Source organism: Paralichthys olivaceus, chromosome 6 (assembly GCF_024713975.1).
Source record: "Paralichthys olivaceus isolate ysfri-2021 chromosome 6, ASM2471397v2, whole genome shotgun sequence".
NCBI classification, from domain to species: domain Eukaryota; kingdom Metazoa; phylum Chordata; class Actinopteri; order Pleuronectiformes; family Paralichthyidae; genus Paralichthys; species Paralichthys olivaceus.
In genome coordinates, this window is record NC_091098.1 from 15389714 (window position 1) to 15407285 (window position 17572).

At 43.0% G+C, this 17572-nt stretch overlaps 1 protein-coding gene across 1 annotated transcript; it reads left to right on the forward strand.

The window, feature by feature from the left end:
- Nucleotides 1-1173: 1173 nt before the first annotated feature.
- Nucleotides 1174-16971, forward strand: acvr1ba (activin A receptor type 1Ba). Its single transcript, XM_020089277.2, has 9 exons — nt 1174-2461; nt 11402-11638; nt 11766-12026; nt 12293-12523; nt 12786-12953; nt 13110-13266; nt 13759-13883; nt 14016-14146; nt 14536-16971. The coding sequence occupies exons 1-9, from the start codon at nt 2398-2400 to the stop codon at nt 14659-14661; spliced, it is 1500 nt and encodes a 499-aa protein (XP_019944836.1). The 5' UTR covers nt 1174-2397; the 3' UTR covers nt 14662-16971.
- Nucleotides 16972-17572: the final 601 nt, after the last annotated feature.

The window sequence follows — 17572 nt, forward strand, 5'->3', positions numbered from 1 at the left end:
ACCACTTTGTATTATTATCTGTTTGTTTCACTTCATGAACTAATGTACTGAGTCTGATTTAATCTGCAGGGAATTTACATTTTTCAGACTTAGTTTCCCCTGTGTTTCTGAACAAGGGAAAAAACAACAAAGGTGTGACCACATTATTTTCCCTTGTGCAGGATCATTTTTTAAGTAAAACTCATTAAGGTCATGAACAGATATTTTATTATTCCAACCAGTGCAACCAGTAAAAGCAGGTTTGTCCATTTGTTCCATGAACAACTTTTATCACCTAGTCTTTAGGGCATAAAAATAATGAGTAATAAGAAAGTACTTTGAATTAATGTATGATATTGTTTCTAATATTTTCTGTCATGAGATCATCGATGTTCTGTTCACAGATTTTGAACAAACACTAAAATATCATTAGAGTACTTTTTGTTGCTGTTTTTTTTGTTTTTTTTTCAAATTCACTGTTGTAGAGTCACAAAGCTCATCAAACCAAAATGTATCTAGTATTGTAAACCATTATAATCTTTGCAAAATAATGGATCATATAACATTCAAAAAGACACTAAATAGATAATGTGGGAGCAAATTCATCATTGGTCTGTTTTCCGATAAATCATTATTATTGACTTCAGATCATTAAATTACTGGGTGCATGTTCTAAGGATTAGATAAACATTATTGATCCCATGCTGGGGAAATTCTCCGTCACAGCAGAAGACAATCAAAAAGAGGTAGACAAGAGAGCAAGTTGATACAAGTTAATACAATAAATAAAATAAAAATAGAGGCAATATTGTCAAAACAAGTTTCCACCAGAATACATCTTTGTTACCAACGGATCCACCAATAAATGCACAGTGTGAATTTATTGCCTCAGTCAAGCATTAAGGCTCGACACCACTGCTAACACTGCTCTCTTGTTAAAAGCTTTGGAGAATATTTATTATACATCTGCACATCCGTCATGTCTATTCTTTGTCTTTTTCAAGGGACTTGATTATCATGATGGCTTCTATTATTCAATTAATGTGTGATTTTTTTTTTCCGTAGAGTTTATTTTATAGAACTGTGTTTTATTTATTCTGTTGGTTCTCTTCAAACTTTAAAAAATATATCTTTGCACATATCAATGAAAATGAAAATTTTCACTAAAACTGTTGTTCTGTGATATATTTTTAGACACTTGAGATTTATATCCCCTGTGAGTGAGGCCTCTGTCTGCAGCGTGACAATGACCCCATACAGCCAGGGTCATAAAGAGCTGGGGTCCTGAAACAGATGGTGTGGCCCCTATACAGAGCCCGGATCTCAACATCATCAAGTCAGTCTGGGACAACATGAAGAGACAGAGGACACCGACACAGTTTAAATCCAGAGAGGAGTTCTCATAAGACTTACCCTGAAAAACTGATTAACCTCCCCGCAGGCTCCTGGCCCAAAAAATTTTGTTGCGTCCCAATTGACCCAAGGTTAATTTCCAGTCATGAAGAAACCAAAATGTGTTGATGAGCCAATCGATTTGTTTGACAGAAAGTCATTCAATAATTTTGCTAATTGATTAATCTTTTTTTTTTTTGGCAAAGATTCCCAAAAATCACTAGGATCAGCCTCTAAAATCGAAATATATCCATCAATTTCCCAGTTCAATAGCATGGTAAACTAAATATATTTTTATTTCTATACATCAATATGTTAATGTAGGTTTGAGGTAATAATGAAGCCATACTTCCTGCTGTTTTCTGACACTTAATGCACTGATCACCAGATTGATTATGAAAATGTGAATGTGGGGGCCCTGGACATTGAGTTCAATTCAATTACATTTTATTTGTATGGTGCCAAGTCAATGACCAAGATCAAAACCATAAGAATTATAAAGAAACTCCCTCATTAACTGGAAACCTCTTGGAGAAAAATGGGCCAGAGAAGAGAACTGGGTCTATTTGTTTCTGTTCACTGGACGTTGGTAATATTTAACTAACAAATAAAAAACAATCAATTCAATTATATTTAATTATTTCTGAATGTTTTACTTTAAATCTTAACTAATTATTTAGCGGCACGTGTTTATTTGAATTATCTCATCTTTATCATATTTTTTTTCTCAGTCCTCCTGACCTCAGTGATGGTGGCAGACGGGGACACACACACACACACAGACTCACACACACACACACACACACACACACACACACACACACACACACACACACACACACACACACACACACACACACACACACACACACACACACGCCCCTTTAAACACGTCACTCCCTGGCTGTCTAGTATCAGTGTGGTTGTGTGCGGTCGGGCTGTGGTTGTGTCTCAGGTCTGCTGCTCGTGTTCATAGCGACACACCGAGGACGCGTTTCATCGCCGGGAGATGGGAATGCAGACGGGATGGCTCTGAGACGAATTGCCCTAACGCTGCTGGCCCTGTCCGGGCTGGTGGTCGTCAGTAGCGGTAAGTTTTCCTCCCGAGCACCTCTCTCCGGCTTTTGTCTCGGATGTGTTTTCCTGGACCGGGCATCGCCTGCTGTCGCTCCTCGCCATGGCGCTCTGAGCCGGAGGATTTTGGCTAACCGTTGTCTAGCTAGCGTCGACCTCAAAAAACCCCACAGCTGCCGTGTGGTCGAAACCAAAAAGTCTCGCTGCTAGTTTTGTTGTTTAGTGGGAATTTAATCGTTTTTTTTTTTTTTAAACCCGACGCGTTAATAATGGTCGCTAATGAAACACGGAGCAAGTAGCTAAACCACAACAACAACATGGTGGGGCTGTTTGTTCCGAGGCGGCTGCTAACGTCTGCTAGCTAACTGGATAATGACCTGAGTAAAGTTCAAAATGCTTCATGTGTAGGTTAGAAAACTGAAATAAAATAATGGTGTAATGTTGTGAGGACACATTAGATGTTTGCTTATAATCCACAATGTGCTGTTGTGATGTCTCAGCGGCTCTTGTGCTCATTTATTTACAGAACAGCCTCTTGTTTACCTGAGCCTGTGTATCACTGTGTTCTTCAGAGATACGTGCAATGTGCTCACTTTCAGTCGGGACACACGTCTGAGTGCTGGGTTCCACAGAGAGCAGCAGAGAGCGAGCCTGTGAATGGGAGGCCTCCGCCGACTGTGTGCATGAAATGTGTTTTTGAGAGTAAATACTGGCAGCTCCTCCATCGCTGCCCGTTTGTGAGGAGAGAAAAGCCTCCTCAGTGGCCTCCAGCAGAAAGTGAATGCTGGCATAGGGCGACAACAGCCGTGCATTCAGCCATCCCAGACACAAGTCAGAGTTGAAGTCTGGGTTCATTGTGATGGAAATGTGGCAAGTGGGGTCTTTTGAGGCGCCAGTTTAAGGGGCTGCTTCAGTCTGAATCCTGCTGCCGGAGCAGCTGATACCCAGCCCCACACCTCTGCACCCAACGGGCTGAAGTTGAACTGAACTTGTGTGTATTGGCCTCTATGGTCTACTCATCTTGGACTTTGTGCCCAAGTTTCACTTGAAGGTTTTTCAGATGTCTTGGGTTACACAAACCCCCCGTGGTCTCTGCATTTTGCCTTGTTGCAGCCTGCCACGCTGCACAAACTGAGTAATGAAAAGACATAATTCAGTTGCACGTGCCAGAATAAACACCCTGGCTTCATGGTGGTCTATAAATGTGTATGTTCTGCTTTTTTAAATGACTCATCCTTCCAAGAATCATCAGATTGTGCCTCTTCTGCTGAGTTGAGATAAGGGCATAGTACACCAATGATGCCTTCATGCCAGTCACACGGGGGGGAAATGATCACACCTGAGTGGCAGGTTTGTTTGACTGGGTTATTCTAACATTGACAGTGATGTGTGAGGGGAGAGCTGGTGGGGGTGTGTGCGTCTATCCTGAGCAGACAGAGGGTGATGATGGGTTTGTCCAGCTGGTGGGGTCTGTCATGCAAGGGGCCCACAAGTCTGTCTGGAGCCATGGTTTCACACCATATAATGGATTACACCATGCAAGGGCTGAAACCAGACAAACCTGAAAGTAGCTGTGCTCGAGCAGATTCCAGGGCTGTGGCCAATGTGTCGTAGGTTTTTCGCTCTACTCTCAGGTTGGATGAATCCATCCCTTGTTGTCGAATCTAAGGATTAGAAGTCAGTGGTGTTATGGGCATTACAAGCCTGCGTATGCAGTCTGCCTGAGTGCATTGAACACAGTAGCAATGTGATATGGGCTCTGTCAGCCACACTGCCGTGAGGTAGGGTGCGTCCCTGTCGTTCTCTTTTCTTCCCACTCTCTCCATTCTCTCTCATATAAAAAGGCCTGGTGCTTTATCAGTATTTAATCTGTACTTTGTTATCTCTGGTCCCACTTCTGCTTCCACTTACTCACTGCCACGGCAGGGAGCTGGAGAGAACTTCAACATTGGCTGTTTTGTTTGTTTTTAGGCATTGATAGCGCTTGCCATCTCTGAACTCTTTTAACTCACTTTTAGTCACCCTTCTAAATACTACAGTATCATAAGTCCTGCCGGAGTCATCTCATTCCCTGATGTGACTCTGTGTAAATTAAAGACAGGGTAATTGGGTCAGTCACTTCCTTTCAGCTTGCTAGCAGAGCTTCCTCTGGTACAGGTGCTGTTTAATGTCAAATCAGATGTGAAGCGGTTCAGGTGGAGGAAGTACGGGCTAGTCAAAATCGGAGCATGTGTACACCTGCCCATTAGATCAGAGCCAAGGGAATGTGCGAAGAAAGGCTGAGACTTATTGGGTTCAAAGGTGTGTGCGTATAAAGAGACTTGTGTGGGAGGGTGATGGTGATATTTCCAGCTGTAAAAATGGAGAAAGTTGTTTTATTTTTTCCTTTGAGTTAAGCAGTTGTTGAGGCCTGTTCTCAATAGATGGAGTTTTATGCTCATGGATCCCTGCAGCTAAATCATTAATAAAAAAAGCTTCACGCCTCCTATTTTAGAAAAAGTCATGTTACTTTCTGACTTAAAACCTCCTCGTCCTCTGTGATTTGTGTTTACCGATAGTTTCTATAATGTGGTGCTGAGTCTGGCAGGGTCAGGGCAGGTCTGAGATGGGCTAGTTTTCCCTCCATAATGACCACTGTTGTTAATGACCTCCAATGGCCCAGAGGCACAGAGCTCTAATTGCTACAGCAGACAGTATAGCCCCTTACTGACCCAACTCCGCCATTACCAATGTCGAACCACAAGGGATTACTGCCACTGCAGAGCCAGCCCACTGCTCGGTTGCAAAAATCTCCATGCCTTTAATTTCATTCTAAGCACTTTGTGTCTGTTTACAGGGTTTTTGCAGTTTATGTGTTGGTGGTACAACATTTGCTTTTTGTGTCATTCCTTAACTGTTGGTGATAGAGTTGTTATTGTCACAGTACACCCAGACAGGTCCGCTAGCTATGCAGGTTCATGTCTATAGGGCTAAACCTGACACCCATCCCCAGATGTCTCTCTGAAGAGGTGTTTGATTTGCTGTTTTGGCTGCTGTTGGAATGCAGATCAGACCTGCTCCGCCTCCTGTTTTCTGAAGAAAGGTTTGCAGTCGCCTTGTCAGGCTTTTTTCTTTTTTGTTTCCAGTGTGTATTGTCTAACTAGTTCTTGAAGTACAATTTGAACCTCTACCGTCTTTCCTTCATCAGGCCCCCACTTCCCAGTTGTGTTTAACTCACCTAAGCAACCATCCTTGAAAAAACGTTTAATACAAGAAGTTCCTTTTTTTTTTTAAATTAGTAAATGTAATATTGTTCTGATGGTATGATTGGGCAGAATCCTTTATGACTGTCCCTTTGTATCTTCCACATCAGCAGAGTTACGGCTGGGTCATTTGATTATGATTGTTTTGGTGTCATCGCATTACCAGATAATGCATTGTATACAAAATATTATTAGATAAGCATCATTTTTTTCCACTGCGTAATGGCACATTTGCACATTTCTGTTTGCTGTGAAATATTTTTGTTCTATTAAGTTTGTGTTTATTCATACAATACAGTTGTATAATATATCATTTAAACAATGAAGATGTCAAATATAAAAGCAAGTAAATAGCTGATTAGTGTCAACTCCTTTACGTTAATGCTAATGTAATACATGAATTAAATTACTGATAAAGTGTTAGTATTTTTTTGTCTTGTTTATTGTTGTTGTTGTTTTCAGTACCACAACACTGTTGACATTGTTGTTTGCCAGTCAACCAAGCCAACAATCTGGAGCCAGAATAAAACTTAAACAACAGTTGTAGTGTGGCAGGAAAAAAAAGAAATTAAGTCTCTGTTCTGCTAATTCTGAGAATGGGTTTTAAGATGAAATCACATGGCTGATGCATTGGCTCACAGTGCTGCAACACACTGGGTCATTAAAGAGGCAGCATTGACCAGTTAAGGGATTTGACCCCCCAGCATCAGCAGCAGGTCTGAAGTGAGTCTGTGCTCACAGTTGTGTGCCTTTCGAACTCATTAGGATGACGGACAGTCAGACATACAGACAGACAGACGATCAGACAGGATGCGCTGTAGCCTAGAGGGTGGTTGGTAGAGATAGCTGCAGCCATAGCCCCAGAGACCTCACTTTAGAATCAGATCAGTAATCTGACCCTGAGATGCAGACAAAGGTAATGACTTTCCTCCTTCCCCTAGCATTGATTAGGACACAGTTGTGGAGCGTGCGTGTGTGCTCCTGTATGTGTATGTTGCACTCACACTGTCTGGTGGCGTCTGCTTGTCTTGATCAGCTCTCAGTCTGGTATCTGTATGGATCTAATTTCAGCCGGTGCATTTTGGTAATGGTGCTCTGCTCCCCATACACATGCAAGCACAGACGATCTCTGCGCGCGTCACTTAGCCCCCAGAAACCCACTGTGTTGTTGTAACCCCACCGCCTTGCGCTTGGCACTCTTTAAGTGTTTACCACAGAGTTCAGAATCTCACAACCCTCGAAAGTTCACCTCTGTTTTGATAGGGCTGCTCCACACAAGTAAGTGAACAACACCCACGTCAGAACAAAACACCGTCATTGTGGTGAATGTGTAAAGCTGTTTGGAATGGGACTATGCTGTGGTTTTTAGCTGCGTCCAAGTTAAGACAATGCTGGTTATGGCAACAATGTTCTATTAATCCTTTCCTCACTGTGTCTGCTATTTCCTGTCTCAACATGAACGGAATGATAGGAACTTCACACACTAGCTTGAAGGAGTAACTTTTTTTGGTTTTCTCTCCTTTCCTCCTCCATTGATCCCGTTTTCCTGCTATTTACCCCCTTCCGCAAGTCAAAGTCTAGACTGGGTTTTAATGATGGTCGCAGCTGGTCACTTGGGTAGACCTCAATCACAGCTGGGGGGCTCTGTAAGTCCCACTCGTTACCCCCTCTGCCCCCTCCTCTCTGTATTGTCCTGCTCAATATGGGACCAGCCCCCTTCCTGTCTGGCCCAATGCAGCCCCCCAAACATAGCGGTCGTTACTGCTAACCCTGGTCTGTCCCCTGCGCGCCACCCATCCCCCTCAATGCTCCACGCTGAAGTGTGCTCCCCCACTCCACTCTGCTCTTTGTTCGTGCAGGGCCAGTCCAATCCCTCCTCATGTCGTCTTAATCTCCACACAAAGGACCAGTGTGAAGACCACCAATTATGTGGATACAAGAGCAGAGTTCACTCAAAAACCACGAACACCCAGCCTCCACTCAGATCCTTGTATATTTAGGCTTGATATTATTCCCAGTCTAGCTTTGTAACACTTGTGCTGTGAATCCAGTGAGATATGCAGAGCAAACAACGTGGTATTTTGGTAAATGCCAGTGGGCCACAAATTCTTCTGAGTTGGTTATACAGCTTTTTTATTTTTGAGGTCACAATTTCACAGTGTCTGTATATACATCTTTTTCTGTATCTCCTTGTGTTTGGTTGTAATGGGCAATATGCTAATCAATAAGCACAGCTGTTAACTGACAGTATTTGGTTCGCAGGATTACTTTCTTATATAAAATGACATAATTCCTTGTAGACTTTCTGTATTGGTCAGCCAGAGGCTTCTTGTTCTGTAGGGAGGCAGCTGACATACGGTGTAATCAAATGGTCGCCATTAACACATGGGTGGGGAACCTTTTTCCTATCACTGACCAATCCAATTTTAGAAAATGTAGTCTGAGGGCCAGACTAAATTATTGAACTCGTATATCACACTAACCTGTCTAATGCAGTAGCTGGAAGTGCTTATCCTCAGAGAGACTGTTAATACTGTTAGCATCCTTTTTTCTGGGTTTTGGGTAGTTAAGCTGCTTTTCAGACAAATGTTCCGGAGGGGCTATAAGTGAGAATGCAAATGTCCAAGTCTTTATTTCCTGTTGTGATGCATCTGACTTGGACAATCTTCTGCTATATTACTCGTATGTGAAAGGCAAACTGAAAAATGTCTGGACTTAATTTTCTGGATATTTTTCTTATGTCTGACAGTCTTGGCAAACACTGAGTCAATTTTGATAAGGACTATTCCTAGCAGTAGGATGTTCCAAAGAGTGCATGACTCCTCAGAATGGAAAAAATGATCAGGATCGGTCAGATGGGAAAGATTAGGGGTTCTCCTTGCTTTGCATGTTTTAGGTTGTGATGTTGTAAGTCCACAATAAACAACGTAGCAAATATGTTTTTTAACTTTTGATGTCCTAAAGGAGTTTTACAAACTCACCAGCATATAGAGATGTCATAGCAGGTTTTTGTTCTTCCAGAGCAGAGTGGAACCCACATACAGCGCCCCAGTTCATATCAGACATTAACATGTGTCTTGGGTCTCAGGTGGACAGATCTGAGAACATCAGTTCACACCTGATTTTAGAGTGCGTCTCCACATGTGTTTCAAGTGACCACTTATGTTCAGATCTCACCTGCACTATATGCCCCAAAAAAGTGTACATTTACATAAAAGAATGTACAGCAATGTGCATTGCTGTACCATAGTGATAGGGTCTCAGAACTCAAATGCATTCACACCTGTATGTAGAAATGTCCACTTGTGATCTGATCACCTGAGATTGATCTTAATGCCAAGTGTGAAAAGTACCAATGTTGCCCCCTCTCCGATTTCACTTGCCACAGCATATACAGCTGGCAAAGACAGCAATCCCTTCCTTTTTTCATATTCCGCAGAGATCCCATATACAAAAAAGGCAAGTTGTGGGATATGTGTTATGTCTGTTTCATTGCGGGTGAGAGAAATACTGGAAAGTTCTGCTGGATCACTCTGTCTCGGAAGACTTGGCATAAACCAAACTCTCGGTAGACCACAAACCATCCATGGCAGACTCCAAAAGGGAATGTGTTTGTTTCCAGCCATGTTTGGTTTCCTTCCTGAGCTTCTGTCTGTATGTCTGTGCACCATCTGTCTTACCGCACACAGCGTCTCTGTGATGGATGTGCCTGCTCATTTCACATCTTGCTTTTCTAATCGGCTCACTGATGATAATTTATTGCTGTGAATAGATGCAATATGGTTGTCATGTTAACTCTTATATAGTCCTCACTTTGATTCTTGGGAGAAAAGACGAGGACTGTGTGTTTGCTGTGAAGAACCGCTTGCTCAACAACCTCTGGTGAACAACAGGCCTATAAAAGGCTCAACTCATCTGAATTTGATGGTTAATGAGTGTTGTCCTGCTTTTCAACCAACAGCTGTTACTTATATCATCTGTTCTATGTAGCTAAACTATTTGCTCCATTACTGCTGCAGATTAGCGTGAGGTGGCAAAACACAGGGCTTGTTTTTCTGTCTTTATCAACCCCAGCCTGCTTCACCTCTGTGTAATCTGCAGGAAATTCCATCTGCATGCGAACTTTACTGAATTTGGACACACACTGCCAAGAGTTCCTGCCACTTTCCCGCTCACCTCCTGGGGAATAACACACACACTCACGCAAACACCGAACAGATGAGAAATATTACTGAAACCCTGTGTGTTCCACATTTCCAGTTACTGATCAGTGAACAAGCATAGACACATCATCATACAGGCTACATGCAAAAAATGCTCCCACGCAAAGCAACCTCCCAGAGTTCTGTTAAATGGAAACCACTCCTATGACACCGGGTTTTGTGGTTTTGTTCACTAAGATGTTACATGGTGATGGTGCAATCTTTGCATTAGTCACTTTTTTAAAAGTCAACCATACCGAATAAAAGCCTTATCATGTGACGACTCAGTTGGTTCAACAATGTGTTAAAATCTGCTCACACGTCTTTGACAGAGACTTGGTACAAAGAGGGAAGATCAGTGAGCTCCCCTGTTCAAAGAAACCCTCAGGATAAGACACAGAGGATTAGTGGAAGCTTGCCACTCTTAAAACCTTTCTTTCCTCTGGGCCAGACATTGTCAATGGTCCAACCAATGCTGAGGCTCTTTTTTGTTGGGGAATTTGGAGCAAAATTCCTCTCTGCTTTGTGTCCTCTCCTCTGTTGTTGTTGGTGCGGTGGTCTTGTCTTCGCTAAGTCCACAGTGATTAGTCTTGAGTGGTCCAGTCTTTGTTTTGACCTAGGATCAGCTCACTCACGGTGCTGTTGTCAGTCAGACAGTATGTCATTTACCACTGACTGGGCTTCAATTGAGCTTAGCTGCTTTCTTAGGCTTTTTTCCCTTTTTTCCCATGTGAAAACTAGACCCAGCAACCATGTAACCTTGCCTGGTCCTGCTTTGCACTGTTTGGAAGAAGAAAACCTTGGAAGAAGCCTTTTTGTGCTGAATTTACCCCAAATGAGAAGCATGTGTGCTGCGACTGAAAATCACATTTCACTCCAAATCTAATCAGTTTGCAGTTTCTTGCTCTCCAGGTCACCCAACAATTGCTATTTTGTTTTGAAGTGACAGATTTGTGTAGACGTTCTGGCACTGTCCTCAATTGACTGTGTAGGTGGACCGTTGTAGTTTTATTACAGCAGCGGCAGGAGTTCCATTCTGTCAGCTTTAATAGGTCCCCACGCAGGAGTGTGCTGTGTTTAATAAAACTCCTGTCTCATTAGCTCAAACAGTGGCAGCTCTCTGTGTCGGTGTGAGAAAGGCAAGGGAGAGGCATGGAGCAGAATGCTGCATTGGGGATTTGGCAGAAAAACCTCTCCCCTTGTTGGGTTTCACTTTGTCTGTCCCACCGGGCAGGTCCATCTCCACCCTGCGTGTTTGGGTTCATCTGCAGTGAAGGATCTGATTTCAGGGCCATCAAGGCTGTCTGGCTGCTGCTGTTGAACTCCCAGCTCTGTGTCTGCTGGAGTCAAAATGCCTGCAGCTCAATGGGACACTACACTCTCTACATCCTGTGTTGAATCTGTGGGCTTAGCGTGCCTCCTGCTGGACAAAATGGAGCAGTGAAATAGAATTTTCTTGGCCTCAATTTGATAAATAGTTACTTACTTAACTGTCTCTGTCCTTCTCCGCAGCTCTGCATTGTAACTGCACAAACTGTGAGAAGACGGGTTATGAGTGTGAGACGGACGGCGCCTGCATGGCCTCCACATACTTCATCGAGGGGAAGGAGCAACATGTACGCATCTGTATAGACCGGGACAACCTGGTCCCCCCTGGACAGCCCTTCTACTGTCTGAGTGCCGAAGGGCTGCTCAACACACATTGCTGCTACGAAGATTACTGCAACAGTATTGACTTGAAAGTCCCAGGTGAGGCTCCATCCTCATCATTATTATTATTATCAGACTTCTTTCAGTTTATCAGGGACACCTTTTCAGTCTGTTGAATTTGAAGTGATTTCCTCTGCTTATCTGTTTCCTTTGTTTGCCATCATAGTCCCAACAAAGAGCGGAGACTGGTCAAGTCCAGGAAGTGCCTGGGGGCCAGTGGAGCTGGTTGCGGTCATAGCAGGCCCAGTGTTTCTGCTATGTGTACTGCTGATGGTCGGAGTGTTCCTCTTCCAGTATCACCAGAGAGCCTACAGCCACAGGCAGAGGCTGGAGGTAGAGGACCCCTCCTGTGACCATCTGTACTTGGCCAAGGACAAGACCCTGCAGGACCTCATCTATGACATGTCAACTTCCGGATCCGGCTCTGGTCAGTACATGCTGAGCATCTGATGTAATGAAATCAATGTGTTATGGAGACTATGCTGTTTCAAATAACTAGGTGTCTTGTCAGCAGAAGCAGTAGCAGAACAGTCGTTCTATAAATATACAAATGAGCGATTACTCAACTGCCACACTAGTGAAAATGATCCTGACCTAGAATCTGCTGAGGGTATTTCCACCACCTCACATCGACAAAACCAATCCACGGGGAACAATGGCTCATTTTCTGTTTGTCTCTGCTGCCCCCTTCAGGTTTGCCCCTGTTTGTGCAGCGGACGGTGGCCAGGACCATAGTGCTGCAGGAGATAATAGGAAAGGGTCGTTTTGGTGAAGTGTGGAGGGGGAAGTGGCGAGGAGGAGATGTGGCTGTGAAGATCTTCTCATCCAGAGAGGAGCGCTCCTGGTTCAGAGAAGCCGAGATCTACCAGACAATCATGCTGCGACACGAGAACATCCTGGGATTCATTGCTGCAGATAATAAAGGTGAGGAAGACGTGGAAAATTCTAATTAACATTTTAAACACAGAATTAATAATTTCCTAGACCTACCGACACTGTATAAGAAAGTTTCATTAAGAATAAGTCATTTTCAGACAAATTAAAAAGAAGTGCATCTTGTCAATGCTATTTTGAACCTTTTTATTTTCAGATTAAACAAGATGTCTTTAAATCGAGGACATGTCCTACCACATACGAGTGAATTTCGTGATCTCTGACTCCTGTTGTTTTTTTTGCTCTCTATCAGATAATGGTACTTGGACTCAGCTCTGGCTAGTGTCAGACTATCATGAGCACGGCTCTCTTTTTGACTACCTGAACCACTACTCCGTCACCATCGAAGGCATGATCAAACTCGCACTGTCAGCCGCCAGTGGCCTGGCTCACCTCCACATGGAGATCCTCGGCACTCAGGGTGAGACAAACCTCTTGTGTTAAATTGCAGCTAATACTATGAATAAACAGATGAACATGAAAACACACACATAAGTTATTTACATTCTGCTAGCATGTGCTATTTCTGCTGAGCTCTTGAGGCAAATGTAATGATGTGTTATCTGTTCGGCTGCAGGTAAGCCTGGTATTGCTCACCGTGACCTCAAGTCTAAAAATATCCTGGTTAAGAAGAACGGCATGTGTGCCATAGCTGACCTCGGCCTGGCAGTCCGCCACGAGTCCATCACAGACACAATCGATATAGCACCGAACCAGCGCGTGGGCACGAAGAGGTAAATGTTCCCATGCTCCATTCATTCCTAACAACACAGATGTAGTTTAACATCAGCGACTCTACAGGTCTTCTCATATAAACACATGAGATCAAAAACAGCAGTGAAAAGATCAGACTAACAAATATTATCCTGATTATTACTCTCTGTCATTAACACCATGAAGGACTATGGCAATTACACATTAATGAGCCACACTATTGAACTGACACTGTGGTGTCTCTTTATCTTTTAAATTTTGGAATACAAAAAGCAAAAAAAGTTGGAAATAAACAATAGATATGAATTGAAAATACAACTTCTGAAATTGATAAATGGCTTTGAACCTTTTGGCTTTTCTTTTTTTAATATATTTTATTCTACCCTTCTGGGAACTTTCATCCATTGACGGATTTTTGTGTTGAATACGAATTGGATCTTTTTACCAGCGACAAGCATTATCACTAAACATAATTGACTGTGACTCATTTCTGTCCTGCATGTCCACACCAGGTATATGGCTCCAGAGGTTCTGGACGAAACCATCAACATGAAACACTTTGATTCCTTCAAGTGTGCAGACATCTATGCACTGGGTCTGGTGTACTGGGAAATTGCCCGTCGCTGTAATACAGGAGGTAAGACCGCCAACAACAAATGAGTCCTATTTTTATTAAAGAAAAAACAACCCTAACGGTTCTCGATGTGAACAAATTGATGTAATAAACAGGAGCTTGGGACTGAGAACTATTTTCCATTGTGTCCTGCAGGTATCCACGAGGAGTACCAGCTGCCCTATTACGACCTCGTCCCCCCTGACCCCTCCATAGAAGAGATGAGGAAGGTGGTGTGCGACCAGAAACTGAGGCCCAATGTGCCCAACTGGTGGCAGAGCTACGAGGTATTACACACTATTTATACACTGAAAACTAACAGCTGCACTGAGGCGTCTCTAAAATTAGACTAAGTGGCTGTTTTGGGAGTCAGACCTCAGTGAATTTGTTTTTCCATGACGTTAGGTGAACTCGTTTTCATGTATAAGATCCAACAGCTTCTTTTTTCTCAAATCTTTCATAAGTTTGCTCAATGTTGATTGCTGTAATGAGCATGAGCCAGAAACAACAACAATGGCGGCTATATAGCGGTTTCTCTGGAGTTTGGTTAGCACTGCTAAATCTAATTACAAGTTTGCAGCTAAATTTAGCATCACTCGACCACATCACTGGCATTCACCTAAATCGTATTTTTCATATTTAGTCAATCTAACCTGTGTCCTCCTCTCCTGTGCAGTCACTGCGTGTAATGGGGAAGATCATGAGGGAGTGCTGGTACGCCAACGGCGCGGCCAGACTGACGGCCCTGCGCATCAAGAAGACTCTGTCTCAGCTCAGCGTGGAGGAGGACATCAAAATGTGAGAGTCAGGCGCTGTCAAGGAAAATTGACGCAGCAGAGACGCACAGCCAGACCACACTCCAATAGGAAAGAAACACTAAAGACAGACTGCAAATGAAAACCCTGCCAGTTTTAAAGCCACACTCCAAGTTGTGACAAGGCCTACCTCACCTTTTTAGCCAAAACTACTGAGAACCCCCCCTTCTCCTTAACTTTTATCTCCCCTGCCTCTCCTTCCATTCCTCGTGTCTCCCCCCCGTCTCCCTCGACCCCTCTCTTCTCCATGGGCCACAACACTACCACTGTTAATATCATCACACTCAACCTTTTTCTTTTCATTTCCCATGGCAGGAATTATTACTGTTGTACAGCAACGGGGTTTATTTAGTTTTTATCTTTTTTACCTCTGAAACTTTCCCATGATGGACTAACCTTGTCCAGACGAGTCAAGCATGTTATGGGTTTTTAAGTTTTAGAAAAATAACTCTTTATAACACACTGATGTTCTGCTGTGTGCGCAAAGATGCTGAGGTGCTGTTTCTCATTGCGTCTGGAATACGAGACACTCGGACGTCCTCCGGTGTCGGCTGTACTTCTTTAGACAGGAGCAGTTGTCGGCCGTTCGTTCTGTTGATTAAGCATGAACAGCTGGATTGTGCTTTTTGTTTTTTTTTTAAAAATCCTACAGACAGAAATTAGTTGCACTCAACTGTAGCTTCCTCATCATGTGTGAGACCTTCAGGTATAACCCTTAACGGATCAGTCCTGGTGTTTAAGTGTGAAATGTGGCAGGGATAATGTTTGGGAGGGTTTTAATTTTTAATTTATTTGTTGATACTTTGATTTCATATTTTGATGAACACTGTGAGATGAGATGTGACAAGCCAGAGTCAGGATATGAAATGTTATATTGTCGTTCAGTCCGAGTCTTCACCACCATCTTCCAGACGATGGAGGAGGAGGAGGAGGAGGAGGAGGAGGAGGAGGAGGAGGAGGATGATGATGATGAAGGGGTTGTTGCATTGTTTTAACAAAACACTCGGTTCAAACCTGGATGTAGCTGTGACCCCTTTAGCGAAAAGGCAATGACATCGTGCACACTGAGCAAATAAGAAGCGTATGAAATGGCAATGAAAATACTGTTTTTTTTTCCTCAAGTATATTTTGTGTTTTATGTAAAGATATCATGATGGGGTGTATTTTTTTCTTTTGACACTACTGATGGGTGCATATGATTTGTATATAAAACATGCATTTGTTCCTTTTATACCACAAGCACCAGTGTGATGTTTTTTGCTTGAATGGTACTTTTCAGAAGTCTGTTATGTGATCTGTCCGCATGGTGTCTAACTGTGCCAGGAAATAGACTGTGTCATTTGCTGGAATCTGTTTTTGTTTTTTTTTTCACTTGCTCCTCTCATGGCAATTCGGTGGTACTACTGATCCCAGTTGATTTCTTTTTCTTTTTCTCCTGCAACTTCTGTTTTTATTTTTAAATGTGTATTTGTTTGGAATCACTTTACGAGTTCTTGTGAGAGCTCAGTAATGCAGATCTGCTTCTACATCCGACCTCTTTCTCATTGACACTGGAATATTACGGCGCATCGTGTAAAACCCTGAATGCTGATTTTGCCAGCGGTCGTGTGGAAGGCGGCCGCTGACAGATCACACGCAGGGAACACACAGTTAGATGTTAAAAGCAGCTCACAGGTTTTACTTCAAATACTGACATGCTGTAAAGTGTAACTGCACGTTTTCATCCTCCTCTGTCGCCTGCAGCTGCGAGTGGCTGCGGACGAGACTATCAAAGTATTACACTGACGTTTTGTCACCATCAGGCTCTGCACTGTTACGTCCACATGGACTTTAGTTAATGTTCATCACGTCATCACTTGATCAAGAATCCATGTCATGTTGTTATCCATTTTGCATGCTGTCTCAAACACTGGCTCCTCTGCACTACGGTAGATGAATTCTTGAAGTCTTTCCCTCTTCCTGCCTGTTGTTATATCTTTAAAAAAAAATCTCCTTGCGTTCAGGTTGTTGGCTGTGTACCCCGACATGTTGCTGCTACTGTTAACATGGGGAGACGTCCAGCAGGCAGAGTGTAGCAGAGGGAGGAGAAGAGTTGGGAGGGGAGATGGGAGACTTCTGTCAGTTGAACCAAAATAGTCAAAAACACTCCTGTCCATGTTTGGTTTGTTGCCATGGGTACTTGTTCACCAGACATCCTGTTCATTCTGTAATACTTCAAGATTCAAACATCATGTTGTGCAAAATCTTTTCAGAATTAGTGTAAATAGATGAGATACAATAAATTCCTCTTTTTCTTACCTGCGACTGTGCTCGTCATTCAGGATGGTTGTTGTCAGCAGCTGTCACATGAACACAGAGGTTACATTTTCAGGATTTGACTCCTTGTAATTATTCCTTCCGTTCGACATCACTGATGTATCACTGCGCTCCCACATAATGTCAGATTTATTTCGGTTTTAAAAAGGATGAAGCTAAACAAGGTTTTTTTATCCCATGTATTCATCTTTACCAAAACTGGTGCCTGACGTTTCCCACAATGCATCTCAATAGTTAAGTTAAGTTTCAGTCACAGCTAGAATAATCTTGAGCTGCTAACCTCAAGCAGATACATCTGGTTCGCTCACTTCTCTCTAACGCCATCCCATCACAACCTCAAATGACATCACTTGAGGCAGGTTAAGAGATTACACAGCTTTTCTCAGAGTCACAAAAAGACTTTTCTTTGTTCTTCAACACATCCCTCCATCAAGCACTGCCAGTCCATGTTTTTGGCAGATAATGTGAAGTTTTAGCCACATGTGGTCATCAACTCGAGTGGGAATCACACAAAGTAGAGACGGATATGGATCTTTATGGGCAGAGGCCAATACCAATATTAGATTTCAATTATTTCAGTAT

Excerpts from the sequence above, each read along its gene's own strand:
- acvr1ba (XM_020089277.2), top strand. The coding sequence starts at position 2,398 with ATGGCTCTGAGACGAATTGCCCTAACGCTGCTGGCCCTGTCCGGGCTG. Across the intron at positions 11,639-11,765 it reads TATTGACTTGAAAGTCCCAG|TCCCAACAAAGAGCGGAGAC; the intron begins GTGAGGCTCCAT and ends TTGCCATCATAG. Across the intron at positions 13,267-13,758 it reads CAGCGCGTGGGCACGAAGAG|GTATATGGCTCCAGAGGTTC; the intron begins GTAAATGTTCCC and ends TGTCCACACCAG.